At 45.9% G+C, this 23,283-nt stretch overlaps 1 protein-coding gene across 3 annotated transcripts in view; it reads right to left on the bottom strand.

Moving 5' to 3' along the window:
• MGAT5 (alpha-1,6-mannosylglycoprotein 6-beta-N-acetylglucosaminyltransferase) overlaps nucleotides 1-23,283 on the bottom strand; it is a 405,616-nt gene that overhangs the window by 237,710 nt on the left and 144,623 nt on the right. For 2 of the 3 annotated variants that reach the window (XR_011254571.1, XM_069577718.1), the window contains exon 3: nucleotides 9,742-10,124. Coding sequence is in view for 1 of the 3 variants with exons in the window: in XM_069577718.1 (XP_069433819.1) it covers nucleotides 9,742-9,982 (241 nt within the window). In the remaining 2 variants the exon portion in view is untranslated. The remainder of the gene's footprint in view (nucleotides 1-9,741; nucleotides 10,125-23,283) is intronic. The other variant, XR_011254572.1, reaches the window with a different exon arrangement.

Consider the following 23,283-nt stretch of genomic DNA (forward strand, 5'->3'; position numbering starts at 1 on the left):
AGCACTATATTTAAGGCGCAGCTGCCACAATTCACTGGCACAGAGCCAACTGTGCAATGAGCAAGGACTTACATCAGAACTGCCAAAAATCATTTATATCTGGGCTTGCTCCTAACGCAAATCCCTCTCTACCATGGCCACCCTCAAGGGCAGAGCTCGAACCAGAGGACCACAGAGCAGATTCATTCACTGCTCTGGAGAAACCAGCAAAAGACAGGGCGATAATGAGAAAGGAAGGTGCTAATGAAAAATGAATTAACCCCAACCTCCCATTCCCACTGACTGCCAGGAATGTCAAGTTTCATCAGTTACATGTTTGAAAATTAATTTGAAAGTGACCTTTCCACAGAAAGATAATACGGTTAGAGCAATGACCAAAATACAGTCCATTCATTTTGTACAAGGACATTCGAAGCAGTGTTAGTTATAAAAAGAGAACAGTGTTATTTATTACAGATAAGCTGTGGACACTACCCAAACACCAGCAAAAAGGTTACATTATATGATGTCCAACTATTCCTAAAATGGAATAAATCACTAGATTGGAGCCCGGGGAGGGCAGAGAGCAGGTCCATCCTGTCATCTCTGTTTATTGCCACAAGCTATTGACCCCAAGAACTCAATAAACGTTTACTGAATGAAAGTTTGGATGAAAAAGGAAAAGTGTATGGTCATTAAAAAGACCTAATGGATGAGGAAATACAACAAAGATGAGTTTTAAAAGCTCTGTATAAAATATTCCAATTTAAAAAAATAAGCATACATATATCCATCTGCATTTAAATAAAGGACTAGAGAGAAATCAAACTTATCTGGGTTTGGGGGTAAGGAGTATTTTCTTTCTTATTCTTTATTTGTAAGAATGCGATGATGGACTTGGGACTATCTCTGCCCTTGTGTGTTTTATGGAATAGTATCTTTTATCTTGTGTTGAACAGCTTTGAAATAGTGACTCACATGGCTGCTGGAATTGAAAATGAATTTTTTTTTCCTTTCACAATTGAAGAAAAAAGAAGCTGACCCAGGAAAAGTGCCTGGAGGGTCGCAGGTTTTCGTCAGCCTCATGTTTCAGATGCTCTGAATTTTCTATCAATGTTCATATCACTCTGACCATCACAAAGGTATGAAATGCTATCTGGAAATGCAGTCAGAATAATGTATTCTACCTCAGAACTCCAAAACACTGGCCACAGGTACCCTGACACCCCCTACCCTTCCGAGAAGCATTTCGGTCACTGACCAAGCTCCATTTCATCTGAGTTCTTCAAGCCATTCAGAGGACAACTCACCCACATCTAAACTCACCAATGCGCCCTTCACCCTGCAATTGTCACAGACAGCCAGACCAGGTCACAAAGGGAACAATTACCACACAATGAAGAACAGCTTCAGAGGCTCAGCATCACTGACTGCATGCTCTCCTGGGTTAGCTGTAGGCAATTAAGCTGTGACTTGAACTTGCACCTAGAAGTGAACGCTATTCCTGTGCTGTGGGGAGGGTCGTGAGGATTTCAAGGAATTTTGAGGCAGCACAATCTGAGACTGGATCTTACCTAGGCCTCTGGACAGTAGTTAGTGCTTTACGGAATCTGTAAACAGCCAGGATGGAGTTCTTGGGCTGCTCTCTCCCTTTTCCCAACACTTTGCCAGCTGCATGGAAAAGGACTCAAGCAACTTAGCAATTGGTATAGAAAAGTCCACAGGCTCTGAAAGGTCAAGTCCACTGTCATCCGAAGTCCCCAATGACTCCAGGGCATCTTCCTTGTCGGGAAAGAGGAGCCACAGCATAGCCCTCCCCACTCACCATCCACCCCCAGAAACTGCTCCAAAGGTGCCCACTTCATAGACAAAGTGAGAGAGGCTGCACTGGTCCACCCCACACCCATTAGAGAAAGACTTATCTTCAAATAGGAAGACAATGACAATCACACATTCTGTTTCAAAGATGCCAAAGTCACTCAGTGGTGCTAACACACCTTTAAAAAGGGAGCCAGGGCAGCGCCAGACTCTCCATAGAGTCCAGAGCAGCGGGTCTCAACCCTGGGGTGGAGCCCAGCATCTGTGTTGCCACAGCAGCCCTGGGGGTCCCGGTGGGCACGCCTTGCCAATCTTGTTTAGGAGGGAGTGGCAAGCCTGCTTCCTCCACACCACAGCTTATTTCCTCCCTTGTCTGGTTGGGTCCTGTCCTCTGTAAACCCTAAGAACAGCCGCAGAAACAAGCTCCTGGAGCCCCATATTCAAGTGAATAAATAACATCAGGCCTACATTGACCATTCTCGTGGGCTCGTGGCTACTGCAGGTCCGTGCAGGCCAAAGTGAGCAATAATTCATAACAGATACACGTTATTAGTCTAAGTGATTTGATAAGCTTGGTCGCATGCAATCCTTACAGCAAGCCTATAAGGTCAGTGATATTTTATCTGCTGTTTCTTAAAAGAGGAGGCGGGTTTTTAAAACATCAGTGACTTGCCCAAGGTCACACATCTAGTAAAGAATCCTTCCACAAGCCACAAATAAACACATTCCCAATGCCTTCCAGAATGCACAACGGTTCCCATGTCCGGATCCTGCATAAATAGCTATTTGGAGGCATCTGGACACCCAGTTCATAGGGAATCTCTTCTCATTTCCTGTCTCACTGAAAACATCACTGAGTCACTGTGATTTTCAAATTAGCCTCAGCTGGAGCTGTACTACACAGAGTCCGAGTGGAGGGAACATTGCTGCTATTCACCCGTGGGCCCCACTATGTGCTAGGCAGGTGCCGAGGCCCCAGAATACTGTGGGGAACAAAACAGATACAATGCCCTGCTCTCTGGGAGCTTAATCTAAGTGGGGGAGAGAGGTGATGATAAACAAAGTCACAACAGTGTCATGACAGGTGGTTTAAATGCCATGAAGAACGAGAAGGAAGCAGGGGTGGGGCTCTGCTTCTGAAAGGGCCTGGAAGGAGAGGAGGGAGCCGTCTCTGTGGAGGAAAGGCATGCAGCTGGAGGGAAGAGCAATTGCTGAGGTTCAGAGGCAGGAAGATGCACAGCCATCACCCAGCATCTGGTCCTGGGAGATGGCTGCGCCACGAGGCAGCATGAGCAGGTGGACAGCTCTTCAGGGTGGCCGGGAGCTCTGTCCGAGCAGTTCTGAGCAAAAGAGCCCAGGGACACATCTGGAAACACAGCTGGAGGAGCTACAGCCCCCAGGGAAGGTGAAGGACCTACAGTTCAGGGCGGGATCTGAGTCTGAGGCCAATCCCTTCAACACCTGTGTTCCCTTCTCCAGCCAGGACCAGAAGCAGCGGTGTGGTGTGAAGAAAAGGGCTTGAGGACAAAGGGAAAACAAGAAAGAGTGTCCAGTTCCTCCCGGAGACCCAGATTCTGATTACAGAGCTGTCCCAAACACACCCGAGGTCCTCCTCAGACATCCGGACTGGGCAGGCGTGCCCGCGAACTTGGCCTGGCTCAGACGGGCACGCTGCGGGAGCCAGGCCTCTACCACAGGCTCCCTGGAAAAGCCCCAAGCCCCACAGAGGCCTGTTTTCAGGTTCCAAGCTTTTAAAGCAGGGCCCTTTCTTGAATCATACCAGCCATATCACTGTAGAGTAACCAGGGCCTCCTCAGACAATCAAATGGCTCATCTCTCTTTTTTTTTTTTAACCCCCTACCTGGTTCACTCCAAGAAGGATGTATTTCCCTCAAGGGCGGAGAATTTCTGCCTGGGCAATGGTGGTTTTTCCACATCACCCAGCCCTCCAAAAAATGTCCCTTGATCAAATTTGGAGGAACAGAGGCAAAAAGAAAAAATTTTAAAAAGCAACAAATCTTCACAGGCCTAGCCAATGAAATCCAAGTTCGTTTCTTTTTTTTTTCTAACACTAAATGGTGTTAGTCTTGGAAATGGACATCCCCAGGCCAAGGAGGGCCACAGAAGCCCAAAGCTGCTACTGCTCCACTGCCCACTGGCCGGCAACCAAAACTCCACCCTAGTTCTCCACCCCCACGTCCCTAAGGAAGCAGAAAGAACTCCCTTCCTTCTTACCTCCCTGCCCTGCTGTGTAAATGACAGTGGGCAAGAGGACAGGGGCAAGACAGGCTGAGCTCTACAGAAGGGCATCCACCCATCTCACCCCCGCCACTCCCATCATACCGAGACCGCAGCCTGCAAAGCCATGGCACCCACGCCCTCTGCCTGCTTCTCCCACGTCAGCACCAGCCAAGCTACTCCGTGCTTACTTTCTTCTAGCTGCAGTGGCCTCTGCTCTGCCCTGGGACTGCACATGAGGCTTTGCTGCTGCTGTTGTTCAGTAGCTAAGTCATGCCTGACTCTTTGCGACCCCATGGACTGCAGCATGCCAGGCTTCCCTGTCCCTTCACTATCTCCCAGAATTTGCCCAAGGCCTTAGGACCTGGCATACACCATGCTTCTTGCCTGGCCTGATCTGCCTCCATCTCTCACCTCCCACCTCACCCAGTAGCTCCTCGGCATCCTTTGGGCTAAAAGACACCTCCCAGGAGAAGCCTTCTTTGACCTTCTCCTCCAAAGTATCAACAGCTCCACAAGTACTTAAAAAAATTTTCCCTCTAATCATTTTTCTTCCTGGAACTTACTGTTATCTGTCATTCTCTTGTTTATTACTTCTCCCTCCAAGTAAGTGTAACCTCTGTGAGAGCAGGAACCCTGACGGTGTTTTCCCAGCTGTGCATACGAAGCTTCGATGGCACTGACAGATACCAGCCCACAGCACAGACATGGTCCAGAGTGGCAGGCTGGAAGGGTAACAACCAATCTAGGGGACAGTCTAGGCCCAAGGAGTTCAGGGAACCAGGAGACAGGAGGTTAGGCAGAGCATGTGTACAGACCTGGAGGCCAAGAGGAAGCAGGCAGCACGGAAACAGGATATTGGTGGGGGCTGGCTGAGAAGCCGGGGCTCTCAACTACTTCAGCCTGAGCTGATGACCTATCCAGGTCAGAGCGTCCCAGTGCACAGAGAATCAAGTGAGAGGAGTCAAGGCTAATAAGGTGAGGATGGACCCCTTGGTTGGGGAGAGGTGTGTCTCATCAGCCCAGGTTTCTATTACTTTGAGAACAGGATGGACCATGCCTGGCCTATTAGAAAAGAGCTGATCACTGAGCATCAGAATTTGGGTCAGGCCATTGGAGACAGACATCAGTTCAACTCAGGACAAGCCCGGCACTAACTAGAGCGAATGACACCGTTTGTGATGCAATTCCCGAGAAATCACGGACAGGCATGGCCCTGCCAGTCATGCTGGAGGCTAAGCTGTGGATGGCGCTGGCCTTACACACTCCTCTCCACAGTGACAGGGGAGCACTCAGAAATGCCCTCCACACCCCAGGGATGATTGCTCCAACTGTTCCACACAGGCTGCCAGGGACATCTTTCAGGCACTGCTCCTGAATGACCAAATCCCAAGAGAAAGTCAGAAATCTCTTTTTGTATCACCAGACCAGGGTTGGGGGAGGAGGAGATATCATTTGAAAGTTCTTCTACTGTTGTCTGAGGATTAGTCAAATGGACAACCAACTGCAATCCTGTTGGAGACTGGCAAACATTTTTGGCAAAGGACCAGAGAGTTAACATCTTAGGCTTTGTACTCTCTGCAGCAACTACTCAGCTTTGCAACTGTCGCACCAAACAGCCACAGACAATACAGAACAATGGAATGCTGGGCTCCAAATCCTTCCAAAGCCATATGAAAACAAGAAGATCTGGCCCAAGGCCATGGGATTCCTGGGAAATTGTTGACACAGGAGGGGTATGATCAGATGAGCATTTCAGAATGCACTATGGAGGCTTCTGAAAGATAGAGTCAGCACACTTGAGACGCTATGTGAAATAAACCCTGGTATTGTCAACGTCTGCCTGTTATTAGCTGCTATAAACAAAGGACAGTGTTTATGTTTCAGTCAAGCTTTATTTACACAGAGTTCCAAACGTGACCCACAGGCCACTGTTTGCTGAATACTTCTGCTCCAGCATCTCAAGTCACAAATTTTAATAAGTCAGTAATAGTCTAAAGTCATATACTGTGTGCCTGTGTGCTCAGCCGTGTCCAACTCTTTGTGACCCCGTGGACTGTAGCCTATCGGGCTCCTCTGTCCACAGAAACTTTCAGGCAAGAATACTGGAGTGGGTTGCCATTTCCTTCTCCAGGAGATTTTCCTGACCCAGGGATTAAACCCACGTCTCTTGTGTCTCCTGCTTTGGCAGGCAGATTCTTTACCACTAGTGACACCTAGGAAGCCCCCAAATCATCTACTACTGTTCTTCAAACACCTGCTACAGCTACTGAAGACACATTGAGAGCCTCTGATTATACCAATATGGGACGAGAGATGGAAGACTTTTTTTTTTTTGAGAGGGAGGTGGTCTATTAATTGGATTCATTCAAACCAGACACGGGTCCCAGCCACTGAGGGTCAGCTCTTCACTGTCCCAGAGCAGACGTCCAAGAGATGCTCTGTGCGTGGGCTGTGTTTGTGGCAGAAAAACACAGCAAACCAATGGCTCATGTATCCTCATCCCCATGCCTCCAGCCCAGCTACACCACTGAACATTCAGCAATCTCCGTATCTCCATCCAACATACAACCTCACCCAGCAGAGCTGCCCAGCTACCGACATGCCCACACTGCTAGTGATGTAGTGATGGATTCCAGGGGAAGCACATATCCTCACAGTGGCTTTCCAGCTTCCCAGGACTGGGCCTGGATTATACATTGGGCTCAATCCCAGTTGTTGGTGCCCAGAAATGAGAACCAGGGAGAACCAAGCTGGCAAAATTTAAATATCAAAATTCAATTATCTGCTTGAGGACTTCCATGAGAAGATGCCGTTAGATGGGTTTGTTGTTTTCAGCCTTAGTGCAGTGGTTCTCTAAGGTGAGGAGAGGGGAAATTTTGCCCCCCAAGCCTGGAGATATTTTTGATGCGAGTGGATAGACACACCAGAGATGCTGCTAAGCATCCTACAAGATACACCATGCACAGAATTATCTGGCTCCAAATGTCAATGGTGCTGAGAAGAGAGCCTATGTCTTGGTAAGATTTCATCTCATGATGATCCTCAAACCTCAAGCACAAATGCACAGTCCAATTAAATTCTTGAAACTCAGCTCCAAGGACCACTTTGATTGGCAGGCTGAGTTGATTAGATGAAAGAGAAAAACAGGTTAGATTTGCCATTTGGTTGTTTCTCTGTTGTTTCTGAGGAACAGAATTATTCTGCTAAAATTCCTCTGTAAAGGGAGAAAGTTGAAATAAATTTCTGTAGTTTCTTTGAGCTCCAAAGTCTTATGATTATAAACATATAAGGTGGTTGATATTCTAACTAGGCTACGCTGAAGTTTTCAATAACTTTCTAAAAAAAATATACTGTCTCTGTGAGGCTGAAAAGCTAAGACCAAATCATTGCTCTTTAGTGTGGAGGAAACTCATGCTATGAGATGTTTAGCACTACACAAGAAATAAAACCACTGCAAACAACTAGAAAACAAAAAGTCTATGCATTTGCCATTCAAGTGGTTTTTCCTTTCCATGATAAAGATCCGAGAGAGAGAAACAGGAGGAAATTACTACAGGACTAGACCCCTTTCTCTACAAATGTGTAACATGGAAAGCACAGAACCAGAAATTGGAAAGCAGTACCTGTTTTATTCATGACATTTACTTATAACACAATAGAAACACCAATGGTGACAATGTGCTTTATTTAGCTTTTTCTGGTGGTTTACCTATAATATTTTGGTATTAATACAGAAGATCCAAGTCAACACGTAATTTAAAATGCACCCTCTGAAAAACTACCTAGCTGTTTTTCAACATCAGCTCTCAAACTCGTCTCAGTTTTTGATCCATCAGATCAAAGAAAGGTAACATTTAGATGTATTAAAAAAACCAGTGCCAACAGACACTGCCAAATCCTGAAAGACTGGATTAAAAGCAGTTTGTGTGATCATCCAAATAGTGGGCACTGAAAAAGAAAGTTCACATTGTATATGGAAAACAATCATTTCCTCCTTACCAAAAAATATAGATATATATAATTAAAAAGTAACCATATTTCTTGGATTTCTTTTAAAAAGAAAAAAACATATATGTACAATTGAGTATGATTTCTGAGGTGGCTTAGTGGTACAGAATCCTCCTATAGATTCGATCCCTGGGTTGGGAAGATCCCCTGGAGAAGGAAACGGCAGCCCACTCCAGTATTCTTACCTGGGAAATTCCATGGACAGAGGGGCCTGGAGGGCCACAGTCTACAGGGTCTCAAAAAAGCTGGAGATGACTCAGTGACTAAACAACAACTCCTGTGTTTGAACTTAAAGTTCAACACCTGTTGCTACACATTTTCAGGAATCATCATTTGAACGCTAAAGAAGGCCATCAATGCTTCCCACCTCAACCAACCCCACCCTTGTATCTGATTTATATTATACCTCGGGCTCCAAACCTTGAGGCCACTTAAGTCTCCATTCAATGGCCAGACCTGTCACTGCACGACTTCACAAAGGTCATCCACTGCGAACCAAGTCCACTCTAATACTCAGGGACCACAGGAGGGCTGCACCTTGGATTTTCCGAAACACGGTCTGATCCAAATTTCATTTGCAGTTTGTGTTTTGTATGTGTGTGGTGGTTTAGTCGCTAAGTCGTGTCTGTCTCTTGCAACCCCTGGACTGAAGGCTGCCAGGCTCCTCCGTCCATGGGATTCCTCAGGCAAGAATACTGGAGTGGGTTGCCATTTCCTTCTCCAGAGGATCTTCTTGACCATAGGAACCAAACCTGGTCTCCTGCATTGCAGGCAGATTCTCTACCGACTGAGCTATGAGGGAAGCCCCCATACTGTATTTGTATATGCTTTGGTAAATATTTCGTGTCCACATATATTTGTATGTGAGTGTATATGTATATACATATATAACAGAAAGATATACACTGCAATGTTAATTGTGGTTATTTCCCACAGTAGTATATCTATATGTGATTTTCCTTAATCTTGTTTTTTTTTTTTTGGTTTGTCTACAGCTTCCAACTTTTCTATATTAAGCCTAACTTTTGCTGAAAGAAAAATAATATTCCATATGCATATCTTTTCACTCAACCTCATTTTAAAAAGGATTTCAAGCACCTGACAAAAAAAGCAATGAGTACCAAAAGATCTCTTTCAAAGTGAGAGCAATCAGAGACACGAGCAAGAAACGAGAGAGCCATCAACTGTGAGGAAACCCAAGGTTAAAACTACTGATCAGCATGTAGGCTCTGATGAAGTGTGTTCTGGCCGGAGGGAGGTACACATTTGGCTCTGAGTTTTCTGGCAGGCCTAGAACATTCCTCCTCACCGTCCTTACCTCCCCCTACCCATCCTAATTAAGTTTTGTTTAGGGAACAATAATGAGACTATTTTTCTACATTCCCTGAACATCCTCCCAGATGAGATCATGCAATCCAGCCATGTGTCCAGCGAAGAGGAGCCAGCTGCAAATACAACCAACAGAGCTCCAGGAGGGAAGCCCCACTGCTCCGGGCACTAAGCATCAGTGTGGATAAGAGGTCAGAATCTCCCAAAGGGCACTGCTTTAACTCTCGCAAGGCGTCCCTTTGTGTGCAATGTGTCGCCAGGAGTGGCAAGAGGTAGACTCAATCCATGACCAAGAGTGAGAGCCTCCGGGGTCCCTTGGAGGCAGAGCAGAATTGGACAGAGGCGCCCCGGCAGTGCAGAACTTACCGTAGGCTGTCATGACCCCCGCATAGGGTCCATCCACCACGTTCCTATTTTCTTCAGCCAGCGCCTTTATGTACCTCTTGCTGAGGTCCAGGATCTGCTCCCGGAGCATGGAGCTGCTCTCGGGCTGAGTTCGCTGCTGGATGGTAAAATGCAAGAGCATCATACCCCAAATAAAGCCAAAAGTCACGAGGAAGAAGCCCAGCTTCTGAGAGGACAGCTTCCACGGAGTGAAGAAAGCCATTGCTTTCTGCCGACTTCGCCTGCCCCGGGCTCCTACAGCGCAGAGGGGAGACGCAAGCTCATGGTACTGGCTGGGTTTGCGGGTTTCCTCGACTCACTCTGGCTCCTGCATCAGCTGATTTCCTTGCCTTGGTTCCATCCTGCTGTGAAGAAGGGGGAAAGTTAGCAGAGTCCTCGTGGCAAAACACGGCGAAATAAACCAGAGCCTTGTTTTCATTCAAACAGCTCTGAAACGTGCAGTTCCTTTTTTCTTCATCTGCCGGTAGCCTATCTCGTGTTATGATTTAGGATCTGTAAGCTGAGAGGGGAAATCTGGCTGGTTGACAGAAAGCTGTACAAATACGGAGGGGAGGAATGTGTGTCTGCGCGTGTTCACAGGTGTAGTAACAGGGCTGTTCCAGTCTGGACCAAGTTCAAAACAGGAAGTTTGTTTTGCAAGGTGGGGAGGAGATGGAAGGATATTTCATTAAATGTCAGCAAAAACCCAAGAGGAGGGTGAAGTCGTATCACCAGCAGGCACTTCTGTGCCTGTGAAACTTGAACTTACCAAGTCAAGATTCTGTGCTCTGGCAAGGATTAGAGCCCGCAGCTGGAGAGGTGAGCCAGAAAGTGGATGCCCCCTAGGGGGTAATCAGACAAGGAAAGGAGAGAGCCCCCCACAACCGGTATTATTTGAGCATGGTCAGCTTTCAGTAGCAGTGTCTGGAGCCAAGCTGAAGTTCTCAGGGCCACCAGGTGGCCTCTCCCCAGACAGCAGTACAAACAGGCTGTGTAAGGGATACCCGACTATCTTTCCGTGCCAGCTATACAAGTGAAAGCTGCACAGTACTTCTCACTTGCACACTTCAGCAGAGGAAATGTGGGGCACATGACAGCCTGCTTTTCTGTGGTCTTCATTTTTACTTACACCATGGGGCAAAATGAGAGGTTACAAGGCATCCTCTCAATACCAATGCAGCAGATGCTATCTGGTATCAGCACAGGCTGCACTGCGGTCCTGAATCAAGCCTTCCCAACAAATGAGGCTGAAGCATGGGTTACAAATGCACAGGTGGGCCCCCTTCTGAGAGTCCTGGGCTCACAAACCAGCCGGCTCACAAATGGCACAATTCTTTAGGGGTGTGAAAGCAGAAGCTGAGCATCCATTCCTTCGAGGGACTGACCCAGGATGTATTCTGACTGTGCCTATGTTGCAAGTCAAAGGATTCCTCTTCCTGAGCAGCATAAGAAGAAATGATAGGGGACCCTGGAGCAATTAGCTTTCAGAGTCTATAATGAACCAGATCTGTGCTGGTCTTCCTCTCTCTTTTCTTCGCCTGTCAACGGTCATCAGCAGCTGGTAATACCTCTACTGATACTAATAGTAAATAATAAATAAATTCTAGTGATGTCCCAGGCACTGTGATAGATGCTTTTTATGCCTTAGCTCATTGAATTCTTAAAACAGTCCTATACGGTAGAACTATTAATGTTATGTCTGTTTTATAGACGAAAAAAACAACAACATGGAGATTACCTTGACAAAGGTCAGTCAGCTACATGGCAGAGAAGAGAGAATCTACAGACATGCAACCCAGGAGGCACCAAAGCAGGCCCTGCCTTCCCTAGACCATTCCTCTTCCCTGCCAATCTGTTTATGGCCAAGAATGGTCTGAACAGGCTTAAAGGGTTGTGAAAAGCAATGAAGAATATGTACCTGAAATCCTTAGTTCAAAAGCCTAGAACATGCACTCTTGGCCCTTAACAGAAAAAGCTTACCAGCTGCTGAATTCTAAGCCAGTGGTTCCCAGAGTGTGGTCCCCAACTCAGCAGCAGCAGGAGCATCAGTGAGAAAACCAAATTCTCAGGTCCCACTTCAGACCTACTGAAGCAGCAACTGGAGGCGGCCGGAAAGTGGTAGGAGGGGTGGACCTATGCTTCAATAGCAATAGCAACCAGCAACCTGTGCTTCAATAGGCAATTCTGATGCCCACTCAAGTCTGAGAGCCCCGAACGCAGGCAGATCCCCTCACAATGCTGCACCATGGCGCTGCCAGTCCGTGTGGCAGTATCTCCCTCTTCTCATCCCGTAAGTTTCTCTGGTCCACCACACCCTCCACATCCGCCATTCTACTAGCCCCTTAACCCCCAGGGTCTCCCTGTCTTTCCTCAAGCTGCTCCCCAGACCTGGCTGACCCTGCCCCACATCACACAGATCATCCAAACCAAGCCTGTCTCCGCCTCCTCACCCCCACCCCCGCTCCATTCCCATCTGCTTCACACTCCTCCCCTCCCTGCAGGGCATGACGCTCCCTCCTAGTCTGAAGCTGTAAAAACATTGTCTACCTCGACTGTTTACCAGTTTCTGTATGGGATCCATGACACCTTTAAGGGATTCCCCGCTTGTGTTCTCAGAGAACGATGCTGCCAGGAACCAATAAAATTCCTACAGACTGGATGAGCTGGTTACCCAGGCTTGGTGGCACTTCATTCAGCCTCTTCTCACGTGGGCCAGCCGAGAGGCACCTGCGTTCACCGCTACAAGGATGCACTGAGCACGTGCAGCCATCCGGCCCCGGGGACTGAACAGGGATAAGACAGGGCTCCGATCCTCAAGGCCTGAGGCTTCAGAAGCCACCCCCCAACCCAGGAAGTGGCTGCACTTCCTTTTCAATAAGCCATGCCAGTTAGTCGATGTCACCCCAGGGCTGAAGGGATTTTCCCAGAGCAAGCAAACAAGATGCTTACCAAGAAAGACAGCCTCTGGTAATTTTCTTTTGCTATTTTAGGAGAGCCCCCAAAGCAGATAGGAATTACCTGTCAGCTTTCATACAAGAAGCCCTGCTTTGCTTTCCCTAATGAACCCCTGAAGAAGCTACTCAAGGCTGCAAAGTTTAAGCAAAGGAAAGAGCAGGCCCAGGAACTGAGCAAGGACCCAATAGTAGGTGGTGCTTCTCTGCCTTGGCTTTGGGGACAGTCAGGACCCACCCAGGTGATACATGCCAGGGGCAAAAAGACCGTCTGAAAACCCAGACATGGTAAAATCACTTCCTAAAAGAACAGCGATCACTTCCTCCCTTCCCGTCCACTCATCAACATGCTGAAATATGGTTTCCCTTTTGAAATGTGATCAAAGATCACATTTGACAAGGAAATACATCTTAATTTAAAAAACAAAAGTATATGAAAAGATACTCAAAATGACTAGCCTTTAAGGAAATGCAAATAAGAAGCACAATGAAATTTCAATTCCTCTCCATCAGGATGGCTATAATCAAACAAGACAAATAAGAACAAATGTTGGTGAGGATGTAGGAATAGGAGAACCCTTATATCCTGTGGGCGGGACTGTACAATGGCCCAGCCGATGTGGAAAACTGTCTGGCACTTACTCAAATGACTAAGCAGAGTTATCAGATGACCCAGCTAACTCCGCTCCTAGGAATTCTCCTGAGAGACATGAAAGCGTGCGTCCACACAAAAACTTAAATGTGAACTTTCACAGCAATATTATTCAAAATAGACAAAGAATGAAACCCAAATGGTCATCGTGACAAATGGATGATCAAAATGGGGCAAATTTGTTCTGTTCAGCGAAAAAGAGATGGAGCACCGATACATGCCACAACATGGGTGATCCTCGGAAATCCTAAGTGGAAAAAGGCAGCCACAAAATGCCACATATTACTGACTCCATTTATATGAACTGTCTAGTCGAACAGGCAAATCCTAGCAGAAGGTACACAGTAGTTGCTTAGGGTTCTGAGGGGAGTGGGGTGGGGGTGGGATTAGTAGGTGACAACTAAGTCTTGCAGGGTTTATTCTGAGGGATAGTGAAAATGCTCTAAAATGGATTGTGGTGATGGATGCACAATTCTGTGGATATACTAAAAACGCTGAATTGTATACGTCAATGGGAAAATTGTATGATATGTTAAACATATCTTTATAAAACTTTTCCAAAAAACAAAAAGCAAGCAAGCCCACCTCCAAAGTTGGGGAAGGAGGGAGAGCTGAATCGAAGACAGTCAGAGGAGCCTCGTGGGTGCACTGTGGCCCCAGTCAGGACCCACCCCCCTTCCCCTACTGCCACAGCCGAGAGAAGGCTGGACCCTTGTTAAGGGCTGACCACAGGCCCTGCAACAGAAGGAAGTTACGCAAGGAAATCTGCCACCTGTTTACCAGACACCGCTAACCCTTCTCAGCTCTGGATCACTCACTCTTCAAGGCGAGGCCTGCTTTGCCTGCCAGATGCCAATTTCTCAACACACTTGAGGAAACTCTCAAACTCAGCCTTGTTCAGAACAGAACCAGACTGAAGAAGCAGTGAGGACGCTCCTTCAAAGGCCCATCTGACATTAGTGGGAGACCATTTGTCACACCAGGACCCGTGTCTTTGGAGGATGGATGAAGACAGGAATGCCTGTCCCTTCAGGAGCAATACCAGCCCCAGCCACGGAGATCTGACCTTTTCCTCAGGTCCACAGGGCAGTCCCAACACAGCCTGTAGGTACCACATGCACATGGGTAGCACGACCTGAACTTAGTTATTCCCACAACTCTGCTGTCCTATTACGGGTCACCTGATCTTCCCACCTGTCTTTGGATGGCAGCCATCATGGCCTACCTCTCGCCTCCCCCTCCATGGTAATATTCAAGAAATCCTATTTGTGTTCTCAGAGGCTGCTGCCACGCCACCATCACTCTGGCTCTCCAAAGCCAGTGCACCCTCTAGCTCACCAAGCTCCAGCGACAGAAGAAGGTAAGAAAAGAGGTCTCTACACAGACTGCCAGGAAATCCACCCATGGCAAAGCATCAAAGAAGCAACTGGCTATGCAAGCTGCTCACAAGAGTGTGCCCTCTACTAGAGGGGTAAGAGAAACCTCAGTGTTACAGACCTGGTAAAATTGATTCGTAAACTTTCCTTCCTGCGTCTGGTGCCAGAAACTGCTCAGGACTGCAAAACAGATCTGCGTTTCCAGACTGCGGCTACTGGTGCTCTGCAGGAGGCAAGCAAGACCTGCTGCCTTTTAAAACACATCAACCTGGATTGTATCTATGCCAAATGTGTAACCATCATGCCAAAAAGTATCCAGCTAGTACACCACATCCCTGGAGATCCTGCTTAAGAATCCACTATGGTGAAAAACATTTAAGAAAAGCTCTCTTCTTCCTATTACTGGTAGTTCTGAATGTTAAAATATTTTTCCTCCATGAGGGTCAAAAGATAACTAAGTATATAACTGCAAGTGGAAAATGGGTTGGGGGTGGGGAATCAGAATTTTTCCACTTTCATTTCCGTGAATTTTTAATATAAATGTGGGAATGTAAAGCATTAATGCAAGTCAAAATGTTTCAGTGAACAAGTTTCAGCAGTTCAACTTGATAAAAATATAAATAAACCTGTTAAAATTTTCTGGACAATGCCAGCATTTGGATTTTTTAAAAAGGTAAATTTCTTACTGACTGTAACTAAATGGTATTTGTAGCATTTTTATCATACAGTAGATTCCGTTCATTCACTATACTTTTCTGAGTTGTCCTACGTCGAAGTACATGTTTTTAAGTTTGCTACTGAAATACATTAAACTATTAAAAAAACACACACACAAATCCTGAGTCCACTGTACTCATCCACGTTGCCTTGGAAACCCCATCACTATCTCACAAATGAACCCCATAACCTATCTAAAACCTTCCCGGGATCCCTGGACTGAGGAGGGCCCATCCTCCTTGGAGCATCCCCCAGAAGTATGTGCTCGTTCTAAAGAGCTTCTTTACTTCTCTGTAGGATAATCTTCTCTTTCATTTCCCCTATAGGGTCTGTAAGTTCCCTGGAGACAGGAAGTGCCAGGAATGGGACTGCCTTGCACACTGGGGATGGTCATTATGTGTTTGTCAGACGAAAGAATGGGATGACAGGGATGACAAAACACAAATGAGTAGTGGCCTCTGGGACCACCACCTGGGGTGAACCGCAAAGAAGCCAGACACTCTGAGGATGTAAGTTAACCTCACCTGTTAGGAGTTCTTAGATTTGTCACATAGCAGTGAACGATTATTACGCCCTTGACTAGATGGGGGTTAAACTAAAGAGGATGCGGCGGTAGATGGGTACAAAAAGAAAAAAAAAGGGACAACAGTTTCAGGAAATAATTCTAGAAGGGGCAGTGACTTTGGCACCAAAGAGCTGCCCAAGACAAGGGATGGTGGGGAAACAAGTTTGGGGGGAACTTAGGTAGAGGCTGTTGGTTCCATCATCGGGTATCCAAGATGATCCCAGGACATCAGAAGGGTGATGAAGGGGAACTGAAAGAACTCCTGCATCTAGGGCCTGGAAATCCACAGCCAGTCCCACCCATTAGCACTGCGGGATTATAGACAAGTCTGTCTCAGGTTCTGCATAAGTAAAATGAGGAAAGTTGTAGAACCACCGAACACACTGGCAAACTAGATGAACGGGGGCTACTGGTCTTCAAACTGTGTTCCAAAGGACTTTAGGGTCCCCAGAGATGTTTCTGAGGTTCCATAAATGTTTTCATTTGAATTTTGTCTTCCTTAGCATAAAAAAATTTGGTTAGGAAAAGTTTTATACTATAGACTCTCAACAAAACTTCCACATATCTCTGTATGTGGAGTTTAAATTTTGAATTCCTGTGCTAATTTGGTAGGAAAATTAATGCTTGGCAGTGGTCTTATTTGCTTATTTGTTTTATAAAATTCAGGTCCACATATCTACTCATGTAAAATTGCATGATACCAAATACTATGAGACCCAGATTAAATGCCAGATGAGGATCCATCATAAATTGTATGTTTCAGAGACATTTTGGCTGATCATTCTTCATTACAAGTAATAATAGCAGTCTTTAGAGAATGCTAATGACTCAACTCTGAAACAATTCCCTACCACTTCTCTTTCTAGCCTCTGTACGAATTTACATTAATAGCAACTTCAGAGTGCCTGGTGTTAAAAAATAGTAGCCATTACCATTTGCTATCAGGGTGAATCTGGACTTCCACTATTCTACAGCCAAAATTCAGCACAGAAATCAACTGTGTGCTAACTAGACATGAGTGTACACCACCTCACTAATTCCGACTCTCCAGAGTAGCTCACCGGCCTAGTCATCCACTTTAAAAGGAAGTAGGATAAATTAAAGCATATAAAATAGCTGTATGCAGACTGGGATACTGCGTGAGATCTGGCTTAGGAAAATAATAACTAAGTACAAACTCTTCATTCACAGAGAAGGACAACGAGGTTCAGAAAACATTCTGCTTTCCAATGAGAGTCAGAATCAAACCATAACTCGAGCTTCCTGATCCCATTTGATCTGCTCCACACCAAGCTGTATCTCCCAGCTGCCTGCAGGAAACTCAAAGGGGAAGAAACTTATCAAATGAAACACCAACCAGAAACCACAGTTCAGTGACAGTAAGGACCTGTGAGTCTACTGTGATGCCGCACCAAGCTCGAGGAGCTGGGAGAATCAGCAAATGAAGAAAAACATACATTTATGGAATTACTGGTGCAAGGCAGGCAGATGGCCTGGGGTGGGAGTCTTGCTCTAAATGTGGTATCTTCTGTTGTTAAAAGGAGAAGTTGAGCAGGAGGGAAGGACAAGCAAAACAATTTTTTCCTCCCAAGGAAGTCCAAATTCCTAGGAAGATGCCCCAAAGCTGAATACTCACTGCCTGCACGGTTCAGTGCCACCAACCTGAAGCCAGTCCCGGGGCCCACTCTGAGGTGTGAGTCCTTGAAAGCTGTGCTAACCATGAGCTCACCTCCCAACTTGTGGAGCAAAAGAGCCCAGGAAACAATGGTGTTGGAGGCGCTGATGGAACATGTACAGACAGGGCCCTCTTCATCCACCTTCTTGACTGGGTCCTCTGACACATTCTAGTCCTTCATAAACAGGAAAAACACATTTGAAGTGAAAACAGCCTGTTCTCTTTAGAACCAGCTAAACAAGTCTTATTTTGAGTCACTAACCAAAGACAATGGCTAAAACAACACATCTTTTCTGTGGGGGGCGGGGGGTGGTTCTGATGTTTAGGTTTTATATGACCCATGCCTTTTACATCTGAAGTGATCAAACCAAGACAGCGCTGCGCCTGGTTTGTATTTATCAGGTGGCACTTGCATCCTCCATGTGGACAGACAGAAGGGAAACGGCCGGCCATGCCCACTTGAGGCAAGATCTGCCTTGCAGTTACACTGTTGACTAAGAGTAGTTCGGAGCTCTGTAGCTGGCATTAATAAATAAGTTTTCAGATGCTGTAATAAAGCTGATGACTCTGTATCCAGAATAGGCCCTCCTTCCCACCCTCTCTATTCCATCCCTTCCCCACTTTCACCGCCAACTGTCCACTGGTGTATGTGGCCATCTCCACTAGGGGGAGCAGAGGGGCAAGGAAAACACTTGCAAAGGCACCTGATGACTGTATTCTGACTTCCCCTCTTGTGCATTACGGGCAGGCGGACAAAAAGGAAAGGTGACAAAGGACTGCGGAGGAAGCTGTCACTTCTGGATCAGATAATATCTTTGTTCCGTAAGTTTCATTTACCAGGCTCACAGGTTATTCACAGTTGACAGAATTTCCCATCATCAACAACAACAAAAAATGAAACCGCAGCAAGTCCAAGAATTTGGAAAACATCTACTAAGCCACAACAAAAAGCATGGGTCCCTGAAAAATGAAATAAACCCATTTAATCCAAGACGTCTCCATCCTTGGCACAACTGACATTTGAGGCCAGATCCTTCTTTGTCATAAGGGGCTGTCCTGTGCATTATAGGAATTTGACAGCACCCCGTCCTCTAGCTACTAGACACCTTTAGATAGATGCCTTTAGAACCTGCCACTCCCAACTGTGACAATCAAAAGTGCTTCTTGACAATGTCAAATGTTCCCTAAAGGATCAAAGCACCCAGGTTGATAACCACTGCCTTAGCACACCAGCAGGTCATCACCCACCCTACTGGATGAGGCTCAGGGAAGGTGAGGCTGTAGGACTATATTGAAGAGCAAGGAGAAGCAAACCAAGCAAACTCAGGAGTCAGTCACCAGCCCTGAAGATGCGCAGGTTCAGAGGCCTGAGCTAAGACTAGAGGCCATAGACAGACAGGGCAGAGCAGGGGTAGCGGCTGATTCCTGATGCTGTCCCAAGCTGACTGCCAGAGGAGTCTCATTTTCTCCACATCCTTCAGTCCCAATGCTATCCTGGTACCTGCCAAGGAGCTCATGCCTGGGCTGGCTGCTGCTGCTGCTAAGTCACTTCAGCCGTGTCCGACTCTGTGCGACCCCAGAGACGGCAGCCCACCAGCCTCCCCCGTCCCTGGGATTCTCCAGGCAAGAACACTGGAGTGGGTTGCCATTTTCTTCTCCCATGCATAAAAGTGAAAGTGAAGTCACTCAGTCGTGTGCGACTCCTAGCGACCCCATGGACTGCAACCTACCAGGCTCTTCCGTCCATGGGATTTTCCAGGAAGAGTACTGGAGTGGGTTGCCATTGCCTTCTCCGGGGCTGGCTATGCCCCCATTTACTAATTAGTACATGGCATGCAGGCTCCACTCCACAAAGATCCAAGCCTACAAATCAAGGCACAGGGAAGAAGCCTTTGAGAAGACAATCTCTGATGCTACATCAGACAGTCTTAAATAGAAAAAGATTGTCATCTGGCTTCCAGCCCAGGAAACCATGAACACACATTATGACAGGTCGATAATGACTCTCTAGGGAGAAAAAAGGAATGGTCTGTGAGAAGATCACATAGTGTGTAAATCTGTTGATCTCAACGCTGGATGAAACACGCAAATATTTGCTTCCACTCAGGGCCAAAGGACAATAAAGCCACACGGGAATTTTAAAAGTATGAAATGTACTTTTTCCCCCTGAGGATCAGATTTCTGGTAGCTCTCTATATGTAGAAAACATCTACAAATGACAACAGGCCCTAGAGGACCCTGGAAAAACAGAGTCACAAAGATCATCAAAGTTACTTCCAGAAAGTAGGACAATGCCTCAAGACAAAGCTCACTATTCAACAAGTGCTCCCAGAACCCTGTAAGCCCATCAGCCCAGAACCCTACTCCTCCACCTGGGTGGAGCACAGGCTGAGTGCTGGACCACAGTATTCTAGCTGCACCGTCTGCAGAAACAGCACAGCTCTCTGAGCACTGGATCTGATAAAGATCAGCATGTTAAAAGTTCTTTTTCAAAAAAAAAAAGACTAGCTGGTGAGTGAGAAAATGAGTGCACACACACGCAAACATGCACACACCACTGGAAGTGGCCAATCAGAGGCTTATCCAACATAAGCAGTTTAATGAATTTCCCATCACTTCTAAAATGGGGTTATAGCAAATCTCCATGAAGCACAAAGTCCTGGCCTCTGGCAGATCCTGGGTCATAAATGCCCCAAGGCTAAATTTTCTTAAAGAAGAACTTAACCATCTGACACGAGATGATAAGCTTATTTGTCCCTTAATATATAAACCAAGGTCAGCTCTCCCAATCACTACAAATATCTGGTCACAAGTTACAGGATTACACAAATGATGAATTATCTCAAGTTAAAAGTTCCCTGCCCTCCAAGTTAAGAAGTGCCTAAATCCAGGCCTTTCATCCCTGATGCATTTAAAAATCACCTGCACGTGTGTTTAGTCACTCAGTCATGTCTGACTCCTTGCAACTCCATGGACAGTAGCTTGCCAGGCTCCTCTATCCATGGAATTTCCCAGCAAGAATACTGGAGTGGGTTACCATTTCCTCCTCCAGGGGATCTTCCTGACCCAGGAAGATCAAACACACAGCTCCTGTGTCTTCTGCATGGGCAGGTAGATTCTTTACCATTGAGCCACCTGTGAAGTCCAATAATCACCTGGGCTCCTTAAGAGAGAAAAAAAAAAAAAAGATGCCCAGGTCTCATACCTAAAGATTCTGGTTAACTTGGTTTGAGGTGTTACCCAAGCAAGGGTATTTTTATTTAATATACAGGCAGATGTGATAACCATTACATCTTTGGAAAGATAGCCTTTCTATCAAGTCTATGGATCCTATCTAGTGGGATCCAAAACATGGTCTACCCAGTATTTACAAAGATAAACCATCTTCTCTGTACAAATGCAGGTGTGCTGTTTACTAGACAATATATATGCAAGGCCTTTTGGTTTTCTCCTTCAGGAATCACATGCTGATCTTCTTGGGTCAATGCCCAAGGCACCCTGCCCAAGGAGGCAGCCTTTCAGGAAGTGCTAGACGACTACAGAGCCCTGTTAGACCTCTGTGCTGTGGAAGGACATGTTGAAATAGAATGTTGGACTATTAGGGCTTTTATTAATCTCTCCTTGGCATTTGGCTCCAAAGATGAGAGATTATCTGAGGCTAAAATAATGACCTCAATGTCTACCAATGTGTCTAGTAACCAGCACCTCTATAACCTTGTCTGACTTGTGGACCGGCAGCACTGAGATGAGCTGCTAGATTGTTGGAAATCACAGGCCCAATCCCAGAGCAACTGAATTGGAACTGGCATTTAAAACGAGATGTACAGGCATCTGCACATTAAAGTTTGAGATGTGTAGCTTTTTATCTCATCCAGGATACTAAGAATGAGAGCCTCTAAGACACTAATTTCCAGTGGGGTATGGTGGAGAAAACAGCATAATTCTTTTTTAATGTGCAAAGAAATGAATGATTTGGTATTACTTTTGAATGGAGTTTCCCTGGTGGCTCAGTTGTAAAGAATCTGCCCACCAACAAAGGAGATGCAGGTTCGATCCCTGGGTCGGGAAGATCCCCGGGAGAATGAAATGGAAACCCACTCCAGTATTCTTGCCTGGGAAATCCCATGGACAGAGGAGCCTGGCGGGTAGAGTCCATAGGGTCACAAAAGAGTTAAACACGACTTAGTGACTAAACAACAATAAATTACTTTTGAATAAACTGGAGGCATTTCAGGAAAACCACTTATCTAATAGACTTAGTTACTTTAAGATGCATCCAGAATGGCATCTGCAGGATTTTGATTCATTTTGCTAAAATCCAAGACATGGTTTGGATCCATGTCTTTCAACATTAACTCTGATATAACAAGTAACTCTACACTGCAAATCATTCTATGCAGCAACCCAACATATACTCTATGCTGCTCAAAGTTAGCCATCATCAGGGGAAAGGGGGTTACTGGGTTTTTGTGTTTTAATCGCTGAAGTGCTCAGTTTAGAAAACTTGCTTAACAATTCTGACTATTGTCCCAGATGACTTCAAGTGAAACAGTCTTCAACTCAGGTAACCATCCTTATCAGAGCATGCTTAATTTTGCCTAAGATGATGTAAACCAATATTTAAGTTGCTAGAAGAGCCTCTAATTCTGGCATTTTCCAGGGCACATAACTGACTTTATGGCCACGGTAAGCCTTTCAACGTTTTGCTGAAAGAAACTATTTCTGAAGGATGACTAAAGTTCTTTCTGAAAGAAACTCTGTTTGAAGGATGACTCCATCCATCCACTGTTACAGATCGACTTAGCCCAGCCTTTTGGAACAAATGAGCTCTTTAATCATCTTTCATTCTCTTACACACATATGCACAAGCACACATACCTTAGCAACTTTCTAAATATTTAATGCCTATTCCATTTTTGAAACAAGATATTAGTTTATGAAATTCATTCATTTTGATACCGTCTTTGTTCATGTGCAAAATGACAAATTACCTTTTGCCTCTTTAGGCTGTTACACACAATCGGCTCATTATATGAGAAAAACCACGATTAGTCAACAAAATCAATTTCACAATTACAGTCTTATTAGTACACATTTGGGGTGGGGACCCAATGCCTATTCAAAACCAGAAAACAATCTAATTACCACTTCCAGCAACAAAACCAGACAGGAAACAGCCCAATTTCTTATATATGAATTTAACAACAAATCAAATGGTTTATACAAGGAGGACCCTTTACTTCCTCTGGACACATTTTCACGTAGAATGTGTGTTCCACTTCCCAGTAAGAACCACAGAGGGGGCTAAAACTACTCTATCGTCAGTGCTCACAGGCCTTCTGGGGCAGGAAGGACAGCATCTCAGTAGGGAGGATGGGGTGGACGGCTGGGTTTCCTGCCTTGGGGTGGGGATGCAGTCTCCCCTTTCCCTGCCTCCAGGAGTTAAAGAGACGGGGCTTCTCTACCCAGCAGAGTCCGCTCATGGCTTCTTGGCCAACACCCAGGCAGCTGTGTAGATTTCCATCTAGGATGGGTCAGAAGTCTTACACCCAAGATCCATCTTCCAACCCAACTTACTCTAATAAAGC

Source organism: Ovis canadensis, chromosome 2 (genome assembly GCF_042477335.2).
Source record: "Ovis canadensis isolate MfBH-ARS-UI-01 breed Bighorn chromosome 2, ARS-UI_OviCan_v2, whole genome shotgun sequence".
NCBI lineage: Eukaryota > Metazoa > Chordata > Mammalia > Artiodactyla > Bovidae > Ovis > Ovis canadensis.